The sequence below is a fragment of the Lagenorhynchus albirostris genome, chromosome 18 (assembly GCF_949774975.1).
Source record: "Lagenorhynchus albirostris chromosome 18, mLagAlb1.1, whole genome shotgun sequence".
NCBI classification, from domain to species: Eukaryota; Metazoa; Chordata; class Mammalia; order Artiodactyla; family Delphinidae; genus Lagenorhynchus; species Lagenorhynchus albirostris.
Genome location: NC_083112.1, coordinates 45641369 through 45667796, shown reverse-complemented (window position 1 = coordinate 45667796; position 26428 = coordinate 45641369). Strand labels below are relative to the sequence as shown.

General features: G+C 34.3%; 1 protein-coding gene across 1 annotated transcript in view; it reads left to right on the top strand.

Moving 5' to 3' along the window:
• Nucleotides 1–26428, top strand: part of DACH1 (dachshund family transcription factor 1) — a 415227-nt gene that overhangs the window by 157893 nt on the left and 230906 nt on the right. The window contains exon 2 of the mRNA XM_060129262.1: nt 15501–15616. Coding sequence (XP_059985245.1) covers nt 15501–15616 — 116 coding nt within the window. The remainder of the gene's footprint in view (nt 1–15500; nt 15617–26428) is intronic.

Below are 26428 nucleotides of genomic sequence, written 5' to 3'. Positions count from 1 at the left end.
CACATTACCTCAGGATGAATTCTTAGATTTGTCAGTTTGAAAGTATTGAGCTAAAAGTATTCAAATTTTAAATTTTGATACATTAGACAAAATGGGCCCTGAGAAATATTATGCACTATACATACTTCTACTAGTATAGTGTCAGTATTTTTTTAGCTTTGCCAATGTGATGGACATAATTGATATTTTATACTTGATTTGATCTTTAATTCCTTATTTACTAGTGAGGTTGCATATTTTTATAGGTTAATTAACTATTATTTTTGATTTTTTTTGCTGTTCATATTTTTTGCCATTTAATATTGGATTCTTCATTGTTTATAAATCAAGCTCAAGAATCCTTTGCTTTTGATTTATATATTTTCCTATCTTGTTACTTATCTTTCAACATTAGCTTTCCTAAATATGTTTTTAATTTCTGTACAGATAATTCAGTCAATCTTTTTTTTAATAGTTTCTAGCACTAATGCCATGCTTATAAAGTTCTATCTTATCTCAAGGATAGTTTTTTTCTATTTTTTGCTTTTTTTGCAATTTTTTCTGCAATTGTTAAGCATGTAATTACTTAATCTACTTCTTTAAATGCATAAAATGCAAATCTATCTGAACTTTTCAAATAACTAGCAAATTGTTCTGACACCATACTTTATGTAATATAGACTTCTAGTGGATTGAAATGTAATAATCTGAGACTTTTTTATATAACCATGTGTATGTAAGGTGGAATCTGTGAGAATAAAGTTTAACCCAAAGATGGTTTATTTTTGATGATGTAGAAGCATAGATTAAACCAAATGATTAGAAATGTACACTTTATTATGGAAGTGTGAAATAAATTTTCAAGTACATATGTCTAGGTTTTTTAAACTAAATTCAGAAATGTGCATATTTAGAAGTGGGATACCTTGGTTGATGATTTCAAGAGCCACAGATTGCCATCAACTTAAAAATTTATGGAGTATTCTCTTTCCAACCACATCATTTTGAAGAGCGAAGACAGATTCAGAGCATTCAGTTAGAAGTAGGATAATGCAAAGAGGGCAATAACTCAGCAGCCTTCCACTTTATCATCATTATCAAATTGACACCATACAAAACACTCTGACATGCCATAGCCCCAGCCTCTCAGGCACTTAAATAGCTACTAAGGCAGTGTAGACTTCAATGGCCATAGATCAGCAATAAGCATCTGCTTTTTCCTCCATGCACTCATTCATTCATTTGTTTTCATTTAATAGATATTTATTGAGTCCTTACTTTGTGCCAGACACTCTTCCTATATTCTGGGAATACAGTGGTGAACAAAACACATTCAAATATCCTTGCCTACATAGAGCCTATCTGGACGGATATTACTAATAAATAAATAAGTATGTGGTATTCCTAAACAACACTCAGGCTAAAAAGACGTCAGAGTGCGGGAGGTGAACTATTAACTGAACCCAGTGCCATGTTGTATGGGGGCTGGGGAAGGAGGCATAAAGACGTGTTACTGAAGAGTATTCTAGAAAGTAGCAATAGCAAGTGCAAAGGTATGGAGGCAAGCTTTCAAAATAGTAAATACATTTCAAAATAATAAATATATTTAGAGTTGTAGATGAGAAATACAGCCTTGAAAGTGAATTTCAAAAATCATGTACAAATGGATATTTACTTCTGATGTAAATTTCTTCAGGGTAGAAACATTTTTATGATTAGCATCGTGATTCAGAGTGGACTGTGGCTCGGTCAGATGTGGTTCTATTCATCTCAGTCCATGACCTAGTCAAGTTACTTATTCTCCCTCCCATAATCATTCCATCCATCTGTAAAAGGGGCATAATGATAATATTTATCTGATAGAGCTATTGTGATGATGAAATCATATAATGCATGTCAGAGTGTTTAGCATAATGACAATCACATAGTAAATTCAGCTATTAATAGATATAAAAATTTGGGGGCATAATAAGAAAATCTACAAACAACAAGTGCTGGAAAGGGTGTGGAGAAAAAGGAATCTTCTTGCACTGTTGGTAGCAATGTAAATTGATACAGCCACTACGGAGAACAGTATGGCAGTTCCTTAAAAAACTAAAAATAGAATTACCATGTGACCCAGCAATCCCACTACTAGGCATATACCCAGAGAAAACCATAATTCAAAAAGACACATGCACCCCGATGTTCATTGTAGCACTATTTACCATAGCCAGGTCATGGAAGCAACCTAGATGCCCATCGACAGACGAATGGATAAAGAAGATGTGGTACATATATACAATGGAATATTAAGCAGCCATAAAAAGGAACAAAATTGGGTCATTTATAGAGACGTTGATAGACCTGGACACTGTCATAGAGTGAAGCAAGTCAGAAAGAGAAAAAAAAGTATCATATATTAACACATATATGTGGAATCTAGAAAAATTGTACAGATGAACTGTTTTGCAAGGCAGAAATAGAGACACAGATGTAGAGAACAAATGTATGGACACCAAGGAGGGAAAGTGAGGGGTGGTGGTGGTGGGATGAATTGGGATACTGGGATTGACATATATACACTAATATGTATAAAATAGATAACTAATAAGAACCTGCTATATAAAAAAAATTTTTAATCTCTTTCTTGACAATAGCAGCAAACTTAATTTTCACTCTAATCTCATGAAAATCTGCAAAATTGTGGGCCATTATACTTCATGAACTATCACAAGTATGAATGTTATAATTAGATCATACATTTCCTTTCTTGAATGTTCCATTTAGACACTCAATATTTGCCTTGCCTCTTACAACATGATCTGCACTTACCAAGCTTACCCACTCCTTTCGGTTGAGTTTCACTATTGGACACACACTATTAGCTGCCCATTATATGGGAAATGGCAGGGGGACAGTGGTGCTCAAAGGCCTTACAATACACCTGGGACTGTAAAACACGTAAGAAACATAATAAATCCATCAAAATGGCCTAGAAATACTGTGCAGATGGAACATCCATTGAAGCCTTAGCCCACCCACCATTCCTCATGCTCTATGTACTTTTTTGCCTTGGAGCCCTTGACCTTGCCATTCAAAAACCTTTAACACCTTCTTCTTACCTTATCTCCCTCAGTCAAAATCACACTCCTGTTTCAAGACTTACCACAAATGCCACTTCTTTCTTTATATTATCTGAAAATTTATCCTCTTTAAAAATAATCACTTGAGACTTCGTGTCATAAAATAACTGCATATTTTACAAACAAGGAGCTTCTTTTCGAGAAAGTGTTGCAATTTTGTGTCCTTCTCTCTGTCATGGCATATACGATGGGTCTTACCACCCAGTGGCTACCCAGCACATGTCTGTGGGCTCTAATAATGTGGGAAGGAACACAATGGAGTAAATCATCAGATCTATAGCCATGGACTTTGAGAGACGTTTTTCTGACCATGAAGCTGAGGCAGAATTTTCAATATCAGAAAGTCTTCTAACAAAGAGAAAGATAAAGAAATTGACCAAAATATGGAACTCTTTATGTTCTGTTTTAAAAAGTCAAAGTGTAATAGACTGCTCTATAATAAAATGTCCAGCACAAGACTTAATCAAGAAAGTTTTTCCATTTGAACTAATGAATAAGAAAATTTATACTTTTATTCGTAGTAACACTATATTTCAACATGTCTTTGCCTCAGTTTTCATATTTATAAAACAAAAATAATAATGTCTCCATCTCACAAAATTAGCCCTCAGAAGTGCTCAAAAGAATTCCTGTTGCACAAAAATAGGCCAGCTTTAAATGTAAACTATTATTACTTAGTCAATTTAAACAACAAAATTAAGGCAAAACTTTTTAGTATTTTAAATTATGATTTGGGAACGAATAAATAAATTAGAGAATATAGGAATTATTAGCATAATGATTGGGATTTTAAAAGCAGCCTCTGCACAGTATTGCAGGGGAAATAATCCCATGATAAAACAATGTCTATTCAAGCTTGAAAGGACATTTGCCAACGTCTTCTTCAACTCTGTGGTGCAGGCAGTTTACATCATAATTTTTTATAATATCAAACATTAGTATTAAAAGACCATTCATTAAAGAAAACATTTTCATAAAGTATTAAATAGAATTCAATTAATGTAAATAATACTAATAGCAATGTTTGGTGCTTATGTAACATCTATGTCAGGTAATGTATTAAGCATGTTATTGAATCTCTATAGGCTAGAAACAGCATAGCTTTGCCTGTCTTAATCTAATCCTTTCATTAGTTCATAGGCCCAGAATCCTCCTGGGAGTATCAGAAAGTTGTCAGGAGATCTCTGAATTCTGGGGCTGGTATCTGAATCTCTGTGCTTCATAACTACATTTCTTGACAGCTCCCCATGTGTTACACAGTGGAGGAGAATGGAGGATGTATTTTTTTTTTTCTAACAGGTTTCTCAAATAAATTAGTTATGTACATTTTCTCCAGAGGTAGCAAACAAATAACTTGTCAGTGAAGGGTGAAAACATACATTTTAGTTTGAGTCAGCCATCTTACCTCTGCATTCACAAGCAGGAAGACAAGATTTTCTGAGTTCTGGCTTAGTAGATCCTGCTTTTAACCCTCATTTGAAACTACATCTCAAAAGATCAAGAGTTTAAGATAAATATTGTTTCTACTTCTGTGACTTATGTGTGAAAATGCTTATACCAAATTGTTGTTGTGTGTGTGTGTGTGTAGATTTAGTTACTTTGCCAGAAATTTATGGTTGTGATTACTTTAGAACATAAAGACTGATGCACACTTATTATAGCTTTTTCATTCCTTATTGTTGGTTAGCTATCCTTTCCTTACAAAATATTTTTTCTCGTATATTCAAAGCATATAGTAGCAACTTTGGTTAAGATTGAGATGATAAATATTATAGAAAAATGAAATAAAACTCATTTGAGTCATTTATGAATTTCCTTTTATGGATACACACCCCTGTTAAAGTAAACTTTTTTAAGGGGGATAGATCAGCTACTGGTTGGAGTCAGATTTTATCTACAGAGTTAATTACATAACACCAACTTGGGCTCCTTTTTAGTTCCTCTAAAATGTAACATCACAAAAAAGATACATTTAAAGTAATTAAATGAATCATAATGTTCTGAAGACATTTAACCAAAAATCAGAGCCTATTACATGTCTTAACATTTTTCTCAAGGTCAGAAGAATGGAGACAGTATGGAGAGATGAGATAATGACCTATGAAACTATTTGAAAATGATCATGTGCTAGACTGTGTGATACTAACCATTTTAGGAAAGGAAAGATGAACATGGGTTTGAGTAATTCAGCATGTCATTACGGAAGTGTGTGTGTGTGTGTGTGTGTGTGTGTGTAAGGCAGGGATGTGCCTCTGTGGTCTTTTCTTACTTAACAACCCCTCCTCTTCTTCAGTTGACTAATTCCTGTTTGCTCACACCTCATCTTCCCTGAGGTATTTAACAAGATTTATTGTAACTATATATGTATCTATTGGGCTGACCAAAAAGTTCATTCAGGTTTTTACTACGATGTTATGGAAAAACCCGTACTTTTTGGCCAATCCAGTAATTCCCCCAAATCGATTGAAAGTTACTTAAAGTCAGGGGTAGTATCTTGTTAGTATTTCCAGCTCACATTGGAGGGTCAGGCACATTAACATTTGTTTGTTGACTAAATTAACCAACAAATATGGAACAGAGGCAGATTTCATGCTCAGGGCTTGGCTTCTAGACCAGATTGCCTTTGTTCACAAGTATTACTTTTTTTAAAGACTTAATTGTTTTTAGATCAGTTTTAGGTTTACAGCAAAAGGTACCGAGAATTTCCATATAGTTCCTTCTACACATGCGTAGCCTCCCACTTTATCAACATCCTCCACTAGAGGGGTACATTTGTTACATTTGATGAACTTACATTGACACATCATAATCACTCAAAGTCCATCTTTTACAGTAGGGTTCATTCTTGGTGTTGTACACTCCATGGGTTTGGACAAATGTATACACCATTATAGTATCACACAGAGTATTTTTACTGTCATAAAAAGCCTATGTGCTGTGCCTATTTATCCTTCCCCCTACCCAACTCCACTCTATTACTTTTTATGTGTGGCATATTGAGTAAGGCATTTTACTTTCTTGTATTTCAGTTTCCTCATCAGTTAAATAAGGATAACAATAATACCTGTCTTAAAGGTGTGTTATGATTATTAAAAGAGTTAGATGACATAGTGAACTTAGCACAGGGCTTAGGGGTTAGACAACATAATACAACTGTGACTATTTTATTATTTAATGTACTATTCCAAAATAAAATGAAAACATTTGGGAACAGGGCATTCAGAGTGTTGGAAATGGCATCTCCTACAGAGAAGAATTGGATATTATTTTGAGATTAGAGCAATGAACATATATTGGGGCCAAATTCAAGATGATCTGCAAAAACAGAGCCATTGCACATATATGAACAGGGTTATGGTATGTCCCAGTGAGATAAAAGACTAAATACGTTACTTTTTGTTCAAACAAAATATAACCAATGTTAATTGCAGAGAAGATGTAGTCATTTGAAATTCAAACAGAAAAATTACAAGAAATGAAACTTTTTTCTTTGTGACTAGGAGTCCAGAGGTTAAATAAAAGATTGGTTTAGATATTGAATGTCTTAGCTGGAATATTTTTTAATATTAAATTTAAATTTTATAGAATATGGTTTTGAAGTATGACAGAAACTGTGAGAAAGAGGCCAATAAAGTACTAACTCATCCCAAAACTTTAAGAAAGCCATTTACAATTGTTTCCCATTATTTTAGGATTTTCCCCTTAGGGGATTTCAGTCATTCTTTACAGATAATTTTGAAACAGATGTGCTGTGGGTAGATTTATCTGTAGCTTGGAAGGCTTATGGGAAGTAGAGAAAATAGTAAGGTGATTAAAAGGTTAAAACTATTTGGCTTTCTAGACAAACATGTCATTAAATTCAATTTACAAACAGTATCCTCTTTGTAAGAAATATCATGTATGTTGATGTATAACGTATGCAATGGAAAGGTAAAAATAAATAGTATTAAAATTTTATATTCTTTAATTTAAACTTTAAATTACTCTTAATTCCACAAAATATTTAAAAAATATGAATATACTTTTGAGATAAATCACTATATATACTTTATAAAGTGTAATTTACCATTGATGTGAATAAATAACTCAAATTGAGAGGAGAATATGAGATCTCTAATTTGATAAAAACTTAATATCAAAAAATATATTCATTAAGTAAGAAATCCATGATTAATATATTAAGTCTAAGATTAATATAACTAATGCATTTCATGGATTTTAAATAATCTTCTTAGTGTGGCTATCACGTATAGATCCTATGAAAGGGGAGTGGGGACTTAAAAACTTTAGGGGCTAGATTATCCTAAGTATGTAACCTGTCAAACAGAGACTCTCTTTAGGATATTGGACTGTAATTAATTGTTAACACAATATGCAAATGCTTAAGTATAGCTTAGTTACATTCCAGTATGTTTTAACTTTTATTTTGGGGCAATTCCTATTCAGTATTTAATAGCTCCAACAGAGCTGGAGACCTCAGAAATTTTGTCAATGACCTTTGAAACGGGATTCATATAAAATAAATTTCCTGTACTACTTGAGTTTTGAAGTCAGAGTCAGCAATAATTCCTCCTCACAAGAGTAGCTAATTTCAGCTCCTATTTGTTTTCTGTTTGTAATGATTTCAGTTTACTCGTGTTAACCTTGTGTTTTGAGTAATTATCAACTCATATCAACTCTATAGAATATGTGAATTGCTGCTTTTCTTGTCTCTGGAGAATACTTCTCATGTGACAATTGTCATATGACCTATGACACAGAGCATGGCTTCGTAATGTTGAGAGATGAGGAATTTTTATAATTTGAGTATAATCATACTGTGAGCACAAGTCTCTAAACAGATTCCCTGGAAATAACAGGTTTCATGGTAAACTAAGTTTTAGTAAATGCCTATTTCACCATGTTCTTAGAGATTTATAGTACACTCTAGCATAGTGAAAGCTCTGAGAAATTGATCCACAAAACAAAAATATTAAAAGCTTTAGGAAGGGGACTTCCCTGGTGGCACAGTGGTTAAGAATCCGCCTGCCAATGCAGGGGACACGGTTTGACCCCTTGTCCGGGAAGATCCCACATGCCACGGAGCAACTAAGCCTGTGAGCCACAACTACTGAGCCTGCACTCTAGAGCCGGCAAGCCACAACTACTGAGCCTGCGTGCCACAACTACTGAAGCCCCCGCACCTAGAGCCCGTGCTCCGCAACAAGAGAAGCCACCGCAATGAGAAGCCTACTCACCTCAATGAAGTGTAGCCCCGGCTCACCGCAACTAGAGAAAGCCTGCGTGCAGCAACGAAGACCCAGTGCTGCCAAAAATAAATAAACAAACAAATAAACTTATTTAAAAAAAGACTTTAGGAATTTGTGAAGTTTTTCCACAAAATATATGTATGATTAATAAGTTTAATGGGGCATTTGCCAAGTTTATTTGAGCACAGAACCTTTTTTAAAATTTATCTTTAGCTCTTTTTTACAGGAAATTTTATTTTGTGTATTTGTATATGTATCTGTTCAGTTAATGTATAGAATTGCCTACTGTCTTAGTCTTGCTCAGGTTGCCAAACAAAATAGCATAAACTGGGTTGCTTAAAGAACAGAAATTTTTCTCATAGTTCTGGAGGCTGACAGTCTGAGATCAGGGTGCCAGCATGGTCAGTTTTGGGGAGGGCTCTCTTCATGTGTTGTAGACAGCTGCCTTGTCACTGTGTCCCCACAGGGCTGAGAGAGAGCAAGCAAGCTCCCTGGCATCTCTACTTATAAGAACACTAATCCTTTCATGAGGGTCTTACTGATAGGTCCTCATCTAAGCCTAATTACCTACCAAAGGCCCAATCTCCAAATACCATCACATTGGGGTTAGGGCTTCAACATAGGAATTTGGGGGGAATATAATTCAGTCTATAACACCTGCCATGTAAAGAGTTGAGGGAATGTTATGTGTTTCGTGCTTATAAGCCAGTAATCTGTATGCTTTCCAAGTGTACAGCTGGCAAAATTTCAAGTGCTTGCCCCATGGGGCTCGGTATTTTGGTGATGGTGGAAAACATCTCTTTTATGAGTTAGCTCATAACCTATTTGTACTGAGAAGTACACATGTCTGGGACACACACCTACACAGAAAATGCAAAAATGTGTCTAAACAAATGTGGGATATGAGATTGAGAAAGTGTTCAAGTTTGTCATCATTGCAAAAAGTAATGTATCTTTCAAAATTTTGCCAACTGTAGAAAAAAAGTTCATGCAAAGGGAAAATAATGCTAATCATAAAAAAAGGCTAATCAGCCTTTCAGAAAACTGAAAAAAAAGATTCAACTAGCAAGTTAACAAGATCCTTCTAAGGGAAAACTACCCATTTATAACCTGAGTATTATAAATCTGCTATGACTTTTGGTGAAATGTATACATACATTAATCTTGGGAAGTTCTTTGTGTTCTTTTATTTTGATGTATCTATTTCATGAGGTTGATTTGATCTGGAAGATATTAATGAGTATTTGTACTTTTCATATTTTAGATTAATTTTATAGTTCTCACAAGGGTAATATTTTTACATATAATCACCTGCTTTTTATTGGATATTTTAGAACTGATATGGAAAAAAAAGAAAGATAAAGAGGATAAATTATATCTGGTTTCTGCTATGGCTAGAGGTAATCCTCAGGCACTGATCAAGTTTAGCCAGAATCGTGATTTGTCCACAATTTGAAATATATGGCCAGAGTACTGAAGTGTTAAACAAATTAATTTTAAAAATTGTCTTCATATGTTAAATGTAGTACATGCTTATGACAGAGAAACTAAAATCTTCAGATGTAGAAAAACTGTAATTCTCCATCTAGTGATAATCCCTCCTAATAGTCTACTATGTTTCCTTCTAGTCTTTCTTTTTTTTATATGCATATTTATTGCATTTTTTACTTAATTTCTCTCTCTTGTGCTCTGGTATGCCATATGTGCAGGTTTGTATCTTGCTTTTTCACTTAGAACATAAGCATTTTTTTCTGTTAGCATAAATTACTCATAAACATCCCCACTTTTTGTGACTCCATAGTGTTCAAGTGGGTATATAAATCATTAAGCAAAGTGTACTTTTTCAGTCAGAAATAATAATATATATATGGCTTATATATGTGAATATATATATTTCTCGTATTTCTTGGCTTGGTTTTGTAGAAGTTTACTAGAAAAAATTATGCAAGATATAAGCACACAATTGGCGCTTTCCTGGGGTGAATAGATTGGAGAGGGCAAATGAACTCTTGTAGATTAATGGAGCTAGACTCCTTCACCCCTAAATGCTTGTTGTGTCCCAAGACTAAAATCAATGCTCACTTGCTGCCATGTATTTTTCTTCTTAATTGTTATCCCACAGGCTATTTAATTTTATCTTCCCCCTCAAAGAAAGGAGTGTCTCTATTTTAAAACTCTAATATCTAGCTCATTACTTGTTGTACAGTAGCTCCTTTATTTTAGACAGATGGTTGAAGGAATTGAATGATTGAATGGAACCCTTCTTTCGTTTCTCTAGACAGATAGGACTTAGAACCCAAATTTCTGTTTAGCAGCTACTTTCGCATTTCCCAGTTTATAGCCATCACAATCTCTTTCTGGATTTCACGGGCCTCTCTGCTCCAAATCTCAGGAGGAGAATGGAACTTAATTTCTTCAAAAGTACTGAAGAGGTTAACAGAAAATGGTGTTTGTGGAGGTTAGGAGTTGAAAAAAATGTACTGTACCTTCCTGTAGTATTTCAAATGCCTCTCACTCTTTTGATGCACTTAGCCTCTTTAAGTTAGATTTTGACTTCACTGTGAGTAAGCACACTAAATGAACTAGGGAGAGTTGGTAAACATCGTACAGTTGAGGGAGAGAGAGAAATTAGCCTGAGACTGATTTAATGATGTAGAGTAAGGAGAGACGTCTACCCAGTGATCTGTCTGAAAAAGAAAACTTTTTCAATCAAAACTGCAGGAAAGGATGTGCCACAGTGGATTCCTACCAAGTGTGAGAATCCACTGTATCCACTGTGAGATGCCAAGTGTGGCCATCTCTAAGTGATTGCTCTGCTCTTTTAATGCAAACGGTTGAAAATACTAAAGGGTGTACTATGGCTCATGTGTGAAGCTTGCCACAAACAATTACCAAAGTCATAAATTTTGATTTCAGTCAAGCTATTAAGAGTAATAATTTATTTAAGTGAGGTCTTCTGCTTTGATTAGAACTAAGAGAGTTCAGCTGCTCTGATCCTTTGGGGGTAAAGCTGGGTTACTGGTGTAGTAAGGAGGCTTGAAGGTGTCTGCTGTTGAGGCAACTGATCATTCCCAAAAGAAGTGCTTTTGCTAATTCTTTCACTTCCTCTTTTCAGTTAAGTTATTCTTTTTCTTTCCAAGTACAACTTATTTCTAACAAAGCAAGCAGGTCCACTTTTTAAAAAAAATCTTGATTTAATCAGTTATTCAGAGACATTAGGTGGCTTGATCAAGGCCACACCTCATAGTAAAGAGGTGGAGCCAGTATTTAAAGCTAGATGTGTCAAGACAATACAACCCATGCTTTTGACCACGGTACTACACAGCTTCTCCTGGAAGTTCCCTAAAGCTCTACTGAAAGTAATTTAAATATTCAAGTATTTTATAATTAAGTTATCTTCCTAGATCTCCTGGAGTTAAACCCTCTAACAGTTAGTGACCAAGACTGCAGTAAGGGTAAAACATCAAGGCTGTCAATAAGGGGACCTAACTTAGGTCTTGAAGGGATAGAGGAAAGTCTTGTTAATAAATAAACCGTCTAACTTCCTCTACACCAGGAAGTCTTGTATAACTCCAAGAAGAGCTTCCCTCTTGTTCTTAGGCAAAAGGATAAATGACTTGGCTTTTCTTCCAAATCTTTCTGTGGAGCGCCCCCCTGCCCCCATTCTCAATTCTTTGCATAGATATCTCAAGATTGTACTCTCCGCTAATAGTAAAGTAATCCCTAGTAGGGTGTGAGTAGATGGCTTTAGGGTGCTACCACCACCAAGGGTATTTGCATTTTAATGGAAGGCTTTAAAAGATCTTAAAGCTTCAAGACTAAAAGCAGTAAATCTCTATTAGTGGAATTGGAGGCAGTGTGATAGATTGGGCAGGAGCTATCTGGGGTAAAGAGAGCCCACTGGGTCTTTTCTAATCACAGTGTGAAATAAAGTGTTCCCACTTAGTAGCCTGAATTCTGCTTCCAGAGTGAGGGCTGTGAGGACAGCTCCTGTGGCCTCAGTAATAAAGTACTGCTAAACAGTTTCACCTTCTTTAAAAGCAAAACAAATTAAAGAACTAAAACTTTCAAATCTTAACTTCCTTTTCCTTTCCCACTTTCTCCACAGCATCTTGCTTGAGATCTCTCAATACTTGTATTCTTTTTCTCTGAGCTTCATATGTGCATTTCGCTTCTTTAGACTCAGAATCCCAAACTTTTTTTGCATCTCACTTTTCATTTCCTGGAAACATGGAGACTACTGGAATTGATGAGGAATTTGAAGAATTGGGCTTACTAAATTGGGTTAAAATGTATTTAAATACATACAGTGAGCTAGGCACTGAGCTGTTTTAAGGACAAAAGACATATTTTATATACTTTCTGCCATACAGTCTTGGGAGTGAAACAAATAAACAGATTAATATAGTCAGGGCAGAAAGGGCTATAATAGAGTTGCTCACCATGAGCTGTCATAGTGCATAGAAGGAATACTCACTAGAAGTGGTTAGTTAGAAGGATGATGAAGGTTTAGTCAGGTAAAATGGGGATGAGAATGGAATGTAGTAAAAGGCTTTGATGGCAAAGGAGGCAGGTTGCGATAGAGGTAGTGTAATAGGAGACCAAAAGGTGGTGTCAGAGGAGACCAAAGCAACATGGGACATTGTTAATAAATTCATTAGGGCCAAATATAAACCATGAATGTGGGAATAAAAGGAAGAGATTGGAAAAGTAGACAGGGGCCAAATATTGGAAGGCCTTGGTACTGTGTTAAGGAGTGTCAATGCTCTAGGGAACTACTGATATCTTTAAGCAGTTGGAAAACATGATTAAATTTGCATTTAAAAATCATTCCAAAATCAGTATGGAAAGTTATCTAGACTTCACTCGAGGCTCTAGAGTGGGACAAAGCTGGAGGTATGTCTTGGAAGAGCTGTGATAGTAGATCAAATAAGAAAGGAAGGGATTGATCTGGAATATAGGTGTGGGGATAGGAAGAATGGGTAGAGAGATAACTTCCATTGGGATGGTGCTTGAATGTACAAAGGAAGGGAAAGACAGCTGAGTGCTGGATTTTTGGCTTAGTTAATTATGTGACATTTTGCTGAACCAAGGAAAAATAGGTTTTAATGGAGAAGATGCTGAATTCAGATTTGGGCAAGCTGAATCTTAGATTATTATAGAACATCCAAGCAGGTATTTCCAGTAGACAGGCATTAATCTGTCTGAATCCCAGGAGGAAGCTTTAGGCAGTAGATAATATATTTAGCTGTTATTTCTTAACATATCAGTAATGTTTATGAAAGAGATTACTCAGGGAGAACGGAGACTATCAGAGGGCTGTTGATGGTCTTATGGCAAATAACAGGAGTTAAGGAATCAGCTTAGATGAAGAGTAATAATGAAGAATAAGAATAAGTAGCCAGAGAGATGCTTCAGAATACACAGGGCAGTGTCCTTATTGGTTAGCAAAGCAAATGCACAATTTGCTTGCTCTTGGTTCAAAGTCCTCCAAGGTCTGGCCCTAGGCAGTAAGTCTAACAGTATGGATTTCTGCCCCTCATTTTATTTGACCTGTTTCAACTCACTGGAAAAAATCTTGTACATTCATACATTTTCATGTTTCACTTCCTTTCATACATTCTCACTGGAGTGTGCTTTTCTTCCGTTCTTTTTCCTCTCCATGTCCAACCCATCCTTCAGAATTTTCTTCTAACCTCCCAGGACCATGAAATCTTATCTCTAACAGGGAACATATCATCATCCAGCCTAACTTCCCATTAGTGTTCAGGTTGCAACTTGCTTAGGACACAGCACATTCTAGTTTGCACCCTAGTTCTTTCTGCACCACATATGTCCCTTTGGCAAGAGTATAAGTTCCTGAAGACTAAGAACCCATTCTCCCAAATTAGCCTCCATGGTGCACTGCTTTGAAAACAGAAAGAGCTTACTAATATTTGTTAAATGACTACATATATTACTTACACTAAATAATAGAGGTAAGATCTTTGAATCTTCTGATGAGACAAAGGCTCTCAGCTGAAGCTGACATGGAGATGTTAACTTATTAAGGATGTATCTGGAGGTTTTGATATGTCCTGGCACATATTGGCCAGAAAAATGATGGAAAAGCCTTTCATAAATGTATATTCATGATACAGAGGCAGGCAGTGGCAACAATGTGAATTATCTTTGTTTCAAAAATTGCTAATACTGTATTCTTCATGTTTTCCTTATACAAGGATGGTGAATACTTGTATCCTTTTCACCTTCTGCTTTTATAACTTTAAAACTTATCATTGTACAATAAGCAGGCAAAGGAGAAGTACTGCTGAAACACAAAGTATTTTTATTTATCCTAAAGGCAGATATAAGATGCTACACTGGCAGTTTCTAAATGATGTTCTACAAATAATCCGAAGCCTTTCCAATGTATTTTAGCAGATTTAAAGTAAGGCAACCTAGTGGGGCTATTCATTTAAATAGAATAAGGGTTAAATGATAACTTGACTTATCTTTTAAATGACAAAAAATAAAGAAATTGCAAGACCTTTTCACACATTACATATGTATTGTCATCTATCATCTAGATATCAGGCTAGCAGTGCGAAGTAATAAAACATATCATCGAAAAATGTGCTATAGGTCTGAATCACTCTTTCATTCCACCTCCCAGCTAACTGTAGTATTAAATCAAACAAGCAGAACATTTCCTTAGGCAGCCATTGCCTTTTAATTTCCTGAAGAACCTTAAAATATCATTCATTACAAGTACTACACATATTTGGTTTTTAAAATTCTCATAAATCAATAGCAGGCTGACTGTAATAATTATTACAAGTTAGTGCATAATTTTCGTGCTGAAGGCTGCATGCAGAACTTTAGCATATGCAAACGAGGCAATTCAAACTGTGTATAGATATTAATATGAAGAAGCAGGTAACGAGGTGCAGGCTATGAATTATGCATCAAGAGTGGCTGATCTTCAATGAGGAAAATGAATTCAGCATGTAATCTAATTAGTGATGGAAGTCTATTACATCTAACTGCAAAAGCAACTGTCCTTGAAACAAATTTATTTACAGTCCATGTTACCACTTGAAACAACTTTGAAATGATGTGTAAGACAACAGCTTAATTGTAAAAATTTTTTGTTTGTTTGTTTCAGTTCTAGACCTGGAAGGCCTCCTAAGAGGACTCAAAGTGTCACCTCCCCAGAGAACTCTCATATCATGCCACATTCTGTCCCAGGCCTTATGTCTCCTGGGATAATCCCACCAACAGGTAAGAGTGCTACCTATTGATGCCGAAAATATTCAAAATCAGCCAGTGCCATAGATATTCACCCTCATCAGTTATATTTTGTTCACACTAAGATAATGTTACTGATGAGAATTTATTTCAAAACTGCATTATGATTATCATCATTTCTTTATTTGAAATAAAATTAAAGAAGTTTAATTGAACACAGTTCTAGGAGTTATTCTAATTAATCCTCTTGCTAATATCAAATGACAAATTCTTATCCCTAATTTCCTGTTAAGGAATTGAAGCTCAGAGAGAATCAGTAACTTTCCCAAGGTCAATCAGCTGGTCACTGGCAGTGGTTATTCAAACTCAGGTCTCTGGATTCTAAGTTTATATTTCATTCCACAAAAACTCACAAAATAGATTAGCATGCATCCAAACAAAAGACTATAACCATGCCAAATAGAAATATCTCCTGTTTCTCCCAAACTATTTCTGTTAGAAGCATTTGAAGGATGTTTATCACTAGAATTTTGAAAATGTACAAGTAAAAGAATAGTCTCGACCACAAAAGCTCTGTACCATAAACAACTTTCATAATGTGCTGCATGCAAAAACAGCTCATTTGATTTTCACCACCTGGATGTGTTCATTAATTCTTTTATATACTTACACATGTCTGCCCACTTTCCATGTTTCATCCAGACTCAGAGCAAATTAAAATTATGATAATAATGATATTATTATTATATAACATATAGTATTTATTAATCCTTGCCATCATGAAAGTTTATTGAGGAGATAGATGTATAAACAGCTAATTTTCATTTCACACGACTGAAACAGGAAAGATAATCTGGCAAGATAAGGAGAAAGTCTTAATTTTTTTCTCTGAATTCCCATATAAATGTTTGCTTTTTCTTTTGTAACATTTGTCTTTCTCTAGACTGTAATATAATCATGGGTATCTTATTTCACATTCCATACTTTGTTGAAAGCTCCCTGGAAGCAATGGCTCTTTTAACTCACCTTTATTTTTGTGGCAGCGTCTGAACAGTTGGTTCACTTTTGTGCACCTTTATCAAATACCCACTGAGTTGAATTTGAAGTTATTCATTTTATATATTTAACATTTTTTTAAGGTACCAAAGGTTCTTAAAAGTAAATAATTCACATTCCAAAGAAGAGTTGTATCTTTATGCTAATGTTCGCAGATGAAAAATTGAGAAACAGAAAAGTAAAATCCATAGCTGAAAACAACCCAGTTACAGAGCAAGTATCATCATTTCTATTCGTTTACTTTAGTCATGATTCACAAGCTACTGAATCCTACTGCCTGAAATTCTAATTCCAAATTTGATATTTTGAAAAGGAGTAGGTAGCGTTTTGTTAAGGCTTAACTGTTTTTATTTAACTAGATAAAATTTCCTGATTTGCAGATTTGGCCGGGGCGGGGGTGGGACGTTTGTACTACAGTCAAGATGGAAAGAAGATCTTAATTTTTCATGTTTTATGACTGAAAGACTCAGGTGTGCTAGAAGAAAGACAGAAGAGTCTTGACTTAACTTCTCAATGAATACGTTTTGGGGCTTTAAAAAAATAATCATTTTCACAATCATTATTTTACATTTGATAAGTTTGTGTTGATTCTCACTAATCACAGTTATATTTTGGGTGAAAAGTATTCTAGATTGTTTTTGTATTAAAATAGAAAAGATCTGGTTCCAAATTGCCTGCCAACATTTTAAGGTGAAAACAATAAATACTTCACTACCTAAGCATTGGTGAGATAAGGTGATGTCATCAGAATCTAAGAATAGCAGCACCTCACATAATTAAGATCATAAAGTAACTTTGGGGTAAGTGAAGTTTCTAAACAACTGAAGATCATAAGCTGAAACTCAAAATCAAAATATTAAGTCACAATTTACAATAGCCAGGACATAGAAGCAACCTAAGTGTCCATCCACAGATGAATGGATAAAGAAGATGTGGCACATATATAAAATGGAATATTAATCAGCCATAAAAAGAAACAAAATTGAGCTATTTGTAGTGAGGTGGATGGACCTAGAGTCTGTCATACAGGGTGAAGTAAGTCAGAAAAAGAAAAAGAAATACTGTATGCTAACACATATATATGGAATCTAAAAAAAAAAAAAAATTCTGATGAACCTAGGGGCAGGACAGGAATAAACATGCATATGTAGAGAATGGATGTGAGGATATGGGGAGGGGGAAGGGTAAGCTGGGACGAAGTGAGAGAGTGGCATTGACATATATACACTACCAAATGTAAAATAGATAGCTAGTGGGAAGCAGCTGCATCGCACAGGGAGATCAGCTGTGTGCTTTGTGACCACCTAAAGAGGTGGGATAGGGAGGGTGGGAGGGCGATGCAAGAGGGAGGGGATATGGGGTATATGTATATGTATAGCTGATTCACTTTGTTATACAGCAGCAGCTAACACAACATTGTAAAGCAATTATACTCCAATAAAGATGTTAAAAAAATATTAAGTCATTTTTGATAGATCCCTTTCTGAAATATTTTACACAATTCCCTAGCTTGGTGAACAGAGATATTGAAGATAGCTTAAACTTGACACATTATTATGGACATTCATTTTTGAAGCAGGATCATTTCATGTATTTCAATTGCTGTGCTGTCTCCTCATACATGCTTTTTAAACTTTTGTTCTTCCTGATATGTTGTGAGCCCAGAAACCAGGGTTTCTCTCAAGCTTATTAAGCATTACATTGAAACAGACCTTCATGAGTCATGTTCCAGAGAAAGATGAAGAAATGGAGACTCAACAGGAGAGCAGATCAGATTTGAAGAAGTGGCTTTTGGACAGTTTAATACTCTATAGAGCCCAGGGAATGTCTTTAAAACAGGGTGTGTGAGCTCACTTTTGCCTATTTCACTTAATTCAATTTTTATGCATTTGTCCAAAGATTTGAAGCTGCCATATATTTGACTGTTGCACATGAATTGTGCTGTCTTACTATACTCAATATGATTGCTCTTTTTACACAAAATTTTTCTAGATGGAGAAGTTTAGATTTTAGAGAATACAGAATAATATCTTCATCCCTTGGAGAATGTCATTCACTGTCTTAAAACATTAACTGGAAATTTGATCATCTTAAAGAAATCTTATAGTTCTCAAGAGCATGTAACACTTTCTCCCAAGGAGTACTTTTACTCGGGGAATATAATTCAATATGGACATATAGACTTTTTGTCCCAAGACTTTATTTACATTTGCTACTTTCTTTAAAAATAAAATGTTATTTTTTTCCACAAGATGGGAAAGATGAAATGTGCTATTTTTTTAAAACAATGAAGAACTTATATGTCAACATTTTTGACATTAAGCAAACTAGTTTGAGGACATTTCTACTATATTTTTGACCTGTGAGTTTGAGTTTAAAATTTTTTTTCCAGGAGTCTATAGTTATATCAGTATCTTTTAAAGACTTGGAAATCATTTTTCTAAAACTAGCAAAACAAACAAACAAACATATAGATCTCAAAAAATAAAAAGAAAAACAAAGAAAGAAGAAAACAACCCACCTTCAAATCTCAAATCCTTTCTAAGATTTATATCATCGACTGCCTATAAACATTGAACTGTGATTTTTGTACTACAAGTATTACCATTTGAAAAACATAAAAGATGCAGATTTACCTTCAAGATTGCCAAAATTGATCCTGTGAAAAAATTTATTTATTTTGACAATTTATAAAAATCTGTCAATTTGTTTCTAATCATTCCCTCATTTTTCTTTTCAACAATTGAACATTGGAGTTAAATAATAACCTTTCCTTGAGGAATCTGTTTTGCAGAAAAAATTCTGACTATTTTTATATTTTTAAAAAGTGTCTTTCCGCTCTAAGAGTATGTATTTAGGTATCTATAATATGAAAAGAAAAAACTTTGAGATTGCTTATGGAGATTTTGTTTGCCACTTTGGTTGTTCAAGTGGGCTTGTGTGTAACCTTTGAAGGGGGCGTGGGCAGATGGTGATAATTTCCAAATTTATGGTTGTCACTGGATGCCATAGCAACCAGAAGTGGAAGTTAATGAAAGAAAGAAGGCTCTTTGTCGAGTCTCACAACACAACACCTCCTGTAGTGCTCCCTACATTTATTTGGACTGAGCACATGTCATAAATCATTTTTGAAAATAAATACCAGTTTGGAATAAATTCATCCTAGCAACAGAGTTCCAATAATATTCATACTTTTTACAGAATCATGTGTATTTTACAATTAAGGAAAGGGTTATTTAGAATTCTAAATACTCCCCTCCTGTGCCAGGAGTGCAACTTGGAGAGCGTATTTGGCCAACTTACTGATTTTATCTTTAGGGTAGAATGCAAACTAGTTTTGAAATACAGTTTTCGTGTAAGTATTAAGAAGTAACTCAGTGAGTCTCAGATATTTGCATTTAACATTAAAAAAGTTATCCATTACCTCATTTTTTCAAATATATTCAAATTAAATGAATGAATGATTCATAGTTTTGCTTCTTAGATACATCTTTTCTCTCACTGTGACCTCGTAGGCACATAATCAATATGCATTCAGGATAAAAAAAGAAAGCAATTGTAAACACACATGCACTATGCTTAAAATGTAAGAACTTATACATGCAATTTTACCATTTTGAAAATAATACTAGACCAGGGCGATATTAACCAGAGTTCATCCCATTGAAACATTCTTTTCTTAAAAAAGAAAAAAAAAAAGATGATAAGAAAGTATTCTCATGTGGATTTATAATTCAAAGACATATTTTCAAAGTTTATATTCTTTATTTTTCTTGCTAAATATTACCAACTAACCAACAACAACATCCAAACTACCTATTTTTGTAGTATCAGCATTTGTAATATTTTAAATTCATTAAGCATTTCAACTTCTGAGGAAAAAATTAGTGTGTAAATATGTTTTGCATATTGAGAAGTGTATCATAACAAATGCATTGTATTCCCTGGGGAGACTTACAAGTAAGCATAACAGAAAAATGCACAAGTAAAACAGTCACAAATGGATTGATCTTCACTCACAAATTAAAACATAACAATCTATTGAATGTCTCACTCAAAGAGTAAGTAAGATACAAACTATTTAAACCACTGAAGTTTATGTAGTATGTGTAAGTATGCATTTTCATAAATTTATATGTAGGGAATATTTGTGGAAGTTTAATCACTGGACATTTTGAGGGTAATGCATTTAGCTTATCAGTATTTCATGTATGTTTCCCTTTAAATTTTTCTTGAAGAGAAAAATTAACTAATATATCTTCTTTTTCCCATTTTGGAAGGCCAGCCTAATACCAAACTTCATCATGTAATGTATTTAGTCTTAAAACTTGTATTGAACACTCTATTAGCTTCCTGTGGCTGCCGTAACAAATTACCACATACTTGGTGACTAAAGTAGATAAAAATTAATTCAGAATTCTGGAGAAGTTCAAAATCAACTATCACTGGGCCAGACCAAGCTATCGGTAGGGCCACACTCCCTCTGGAGGCTCTTTGGGAGCTTCTGTTTCATTGCCTCTGAGTTTCTGGAGACTGCCAGCTTTCCTTGGTTTGTGGCTCTAATTTCTACCTTGTCGTGTGTATGTGTGTGTGTGTGTGTGTGTGTGTCTGTGTGTGTCTGTGTGTGTATAACTTCTTCCTCTGCCTCTCTTGAAAGGATACTTGGGATTGTATTTAGGGTCCATCAGATAATCCAGGATCATCTCCCCATTTCAAAATCATCAACGTAATCACATCTGCAAAGACTCTTTATCCATATAAAGTGGTATTCCCAGGTTGCCAGATTTAGGATGTGGGCATAACTTTGGGGGTCATTATCAGCCTTGCTCACCCAGAAAGTCCCTGGTTGAGATATTATGAGGGGCCCAAGTGTGGTGTGGAAGAAACGCATACCAACAGATTTTGGTGATTTTTTTGTTTACTGTAGTATCCCATTATGTATAATATGGCTTGCCACAAAGCAGATATTCAAAATAAATATTTGTTCAATGAATATGGCTAATATATGTTTAGCAAAGGATTTCTGAGAGACATGATTATGCCTCAGAGTTACAAATTTAAACATTGGTGTTATAATGCAGCTTATAAAATCCTATTAAGTACAGTTAGGCTCCAGATTAAAGATGCCGAGTCTAGTGCCTAAAGGAGGTGCACTCGGGAAATGGAGGGCATTATTTATTTGTTTGTTTGTGGGTTATGATGGCTACATTTAAGCATTGTCATCATCCATTGATGAAATTTATACCTCTAGACTGATGCTCTAAAGAAGCAATATTTTCAGGAATAAACTGGCAACATAGAACATACTAGCCTTTAAAATTCCTGCATATATGTACTTGTACCCACAGTATCTTCATATGGAACTAATTTAATCCATACATGAATAAAATGTAGCTCATAATATAACTAAATGCAAATATAGCTTTGGTATGAGGGATTAGATAATATATTTATTAAATATACATTATATATGTATATATTATATACACATCATAATCAAACATTTCAGTCAAATCATAATATGCCCTGCTTATTACTAGCATAGAAATTTATAAAAATCTTTATTTTCTAATCTCTTAGGGCAAAAATCTGTTATTTTAGATTTAATTACATAACCACATATTACTAGACTTCTGGACAGACCTCTCATCTATTTAATTTAGAAGAAAATTACAGTCCTTTTTTCCCTAAGTCCTTGTTTCCCTCTTCCCAGCTTCTATTGAGTTCTGTAGTCTCTTATGCCTACACTGGACTGGACTCAGTTATAATCTACTTAAACTTCTCTCTCAGTAGATTTGCAGTAACGAAGTTGCTAATATACTTAATTGACTAATTGCAAGGTATTTGCTTCTTTTTTAGTAATATGATTCCTCCTTTGACAGAAGAGAAGTTTATTTACAGAAAAGCAAATCAGATTTTAAGAGTCAATTTTTGATTATGATGGTGGATGGTGTGTGGATTTAGCGGGAGCTTTGTGGATTATCCATTTATCTGTGGGATTCTCATATAGGGTTCTAGTCCCTTAGTTATACAAAATGTCACATGTTGTCTTTTATTGCTTGCTCTAATTTCTTGACCCGTAGGAGGTGCTATTACTATCTTATTTCCTTCTCTAACCAAGGGAAGTGAGAAATACATTAAATAATGTTCATTCAGGAAAAACAACCAACTCTGCTATAGATATATTTTGAGTATTCCTAAAGATGTTGTAGAACAAAAAGTCATACAAGATAAACAGAATTCTTTGTTTAATCTCCTTCTCTGTCTCTGATAGGCTTTCCCCCCTTTGGCTAACTTCCAAGCTTCAGTTTCTTCCCCTAATGAAGTGATCCAGCTTTGTTATTAAGGATTTAAAATTTCATGTTGAAATTTCTTTATATTTTCTCCATGCATATTGGAGATACATTTTACACCGTTATGCTCTTCTTTGTAAAGAAGTAGAGTTGCTAATTGCAAGTGTTGACAGGACCAGACATTTCAAATAAACTTGGCAAATGTCAGAAAAATAGCAGTATTAATAAAACCTGAATTCGATTTCCTAAAACATTCATTGCCCTAGTCATGAATGAACTTAAGACCTGATTTGAAAACATTCTACGTAAAAAACACTGAAAGATTTTATTTGGTTATGCAGTCGTATACACCAATGTTGTACAGAGTGAAGTAAGTCAGAAAGAGAAAAACAAATACCGTATGCTAACACATATATATGGAATCTTAAAAAAAAAAAAATGGTTCTGAAGAACCCAGGGGCAGGACAGGAATAAAGACGCAGACATAGAGAATGGACTTGAGGACCTGGGGAGGGGGAAGGGTAACCTGGGATGAAGTGAGAGAGTGGCATGGACATATATACACTCCCAAATGTAAAATAGATAGCTAATGGGAAGCAGCCACATAGCATATGGAGATCAGCTCAGTGCTTTGTGACCACCTAGAGAGGTGGGATAGGGAGGGTGGGAGGGAGCTGCAAGAGGGAGTAGATATGGGTATATATGTATATGTATAGCTGATTCACTTTGTTATAAAGCAGAAACTAACACACCATTGTAAAGCAATTATACTCCAATAAAGATGTTAAAAAAAAACAACAACAACATTGTGATAGAACTTCTGAAAGTGCTAATACACCTAAGCTTAATGGATAGGAATATAAAATCCAGAGAAAGGGTGACAAAAATACAATTTTACTCTGCACTTCAGATGACATCTGGAATATTATATTCAGTTACGGCATTGCAATTTTTAGTAGGACATTGACAGACTGTGAGAATTAAGAGAATAGCCCAGAAAATAGGGTTTTGGAAATATGGTGATGTTTAGTCTTAAGAAGACTTATAGAGGGTCTGAAGGTGGATGCTAGAGTAGATTCATACTGTGCTCTTCCAAGGACAGAAATTTAACTGATAAACAGTAATTACAGAGAGGTCTGCATTGGCTTCCATAAGAAAGAGCCTTGCTGCAAGGAAAACGATCTAAAAGTGAAGTTTATTACTCATAAAACCTTAATTTTTCCTTCTGACAGAAGGGTTCAATAGGAAAGGGGGGTAAAAAGTTGTTAGCCATAGTACTTATGTTTAATTACTTTTATGGGCTATATTGTTCACGGTACAAAAGTGTAATAGTTAAAAAAAAAAATCCTTCATTGCTGGACCATCAGCCAAATCTGAAGGTAATTTTGCATTGGAGGGAGGTAGATTGAATAAGGCAATCTTGTTCCCTTCTAGTTATAAAATTTGATGATTCTATTTTATTTCACTTTGAATTATTCTAAACTTGACATGGTGCCTTTCTGGTTAAAGGGCATCCATCCTTTCAGGGTTTCATACTCATATTCTTTCATAGTTTTTGAGTAATTTTTAAAAATTACTTTTGAGATGAATGCTTCATATTTACAAGCTATCATACTGTTTGTTACACTGGTTTTCATGGATGGAATATTAACTCATAGGCAAGACTGTGACTATGGTAGACTCACAAATATTTTTTTTCCAATTAAAAGAAATTTTAAAATGTTTTTTCCTTCTTTGTTCTCGCGGACTCTGTGAAGGGGTCCATAACTATAAGATTGATAGGAGAAAATGACAATCATTTAATATTATATAAAATAATTTTTTTTTAGCTGTGGTGGGATTTGGAATGATGGGTGGAAAAAATAGTATTATTTTAACCAGTAAAGATCATCAGAATTGACAGCAGAAAATATGACTCTTAAGGGGATTTAAATGAAAGACCTTGAACTTTACTGTAAATTTCTTTGATTTGACTTTCCACTTTAAAAAATAAAGTCTCCAAGGAGGAGTCATTTCTCTTTTTCTTATTGGAGTATAGTTGATTTACAATGTTGTGTTAATTTCTGTTACATAGCAAAGTGATTCAGTTATACATATGTATATATTCTTTTTTATATTCTTTTCCATTATGGTTTATCTCAGGATATTGAATATAGTTCCCTGTCAATTCTTGAAATTTATGGAAATCTTCCAAAGATACAACTTTTAAAAAGTGTAATAATTGAGCCAGTCGAATATTTTGATCCTTATTTCCTTCATCTATAAAAAAAGAATCTTTTCATTATGTCAAAATTATTTTTCTCATTAAATTTCCATGAATGTCAAATGACACAATTTATAACAGTATTCTGTAAATGATGAAGCTAGACAAAGATAAAGTGTTATTATCGTAATTAAACAGGCTGATCCAAGTGTTACTGACTATGATTGCTGACTCTCTATGCTCATTCCTTTGTATTTAAGAATAAAATTGATAACAAACAAAAAAAATATAGCTTAGGTTTAAGAAGTCTTAGCTTGGCAAATTCAAATTCATATAAATGTGCACTCTATAGATATTCCCAGTAGAGGTAGTGAACATTAAAATCTGGTTATTACATGTTTACTTTTCAGGGCTTAATGACAATAAATTCTTTTTATAAATTTTTATTTTTGGGCAGAATAAGACTTATGGATATGAAATATCATTGCTACTGTTATAATATGTGTTCAAACTGTCATAGTCATATATTGCTTTTAGAAATATGCACACTGCAAATGCTAGTGGACCTTAAAAATGAAGATTGCTTTCAATTGATTATAGCTGTATGTTGTGCTATTAATTATTGGAAATGAATTGACATATACTGTAAACAATAAGCCAGTTTTCAAAATGATAAAACTGTAACCTAATTCAATAAATTGAATCAGATTACGCAAACACTTTTGCACTTCATTAAGGAAGTAGTCAGTATAATTAATTTGAGAGCATTTTATCATGTTCACTTGTTGATATATGGCTAAGGATATATATACAGTAGTTTAAACTATTTCCAGATGTACTTTTGTGCCATTTCACATTTTAACTAAAGTTACCATAAGCTGAATTCCTAGAGAAGGCCAAAATGGATTTGATTCTTTTATCTTTGCTGCTTTTAGAATACAATGAGTAGGTTATGATTTTCTTTAAAGACATATAATTTTTTTAAACAACATGACATGGTGATGTGGCTCCTAACTTGGAACTGAAAAGTCTGGCTTTCATTCTCTTCTTCATCACTTCTAGCAATGTGACTGTGGCTAACACTGTCTGGCCTCAGTCATCACAAGGTAGATACTAGTACCTAAAACATCATTTTAGAGAGGAGGAAAAAATGCTAGGAGACTTGTCCAAAATTTCACTATTATGTGCTAGAGACAGTTTTCAATTCAAATTTTCTGACTCCAATTTATTGGTTATTTTCCTACATCAAGCTGCCTTCTGAAATACTTAACTTTATCATGTATAAACCAAACA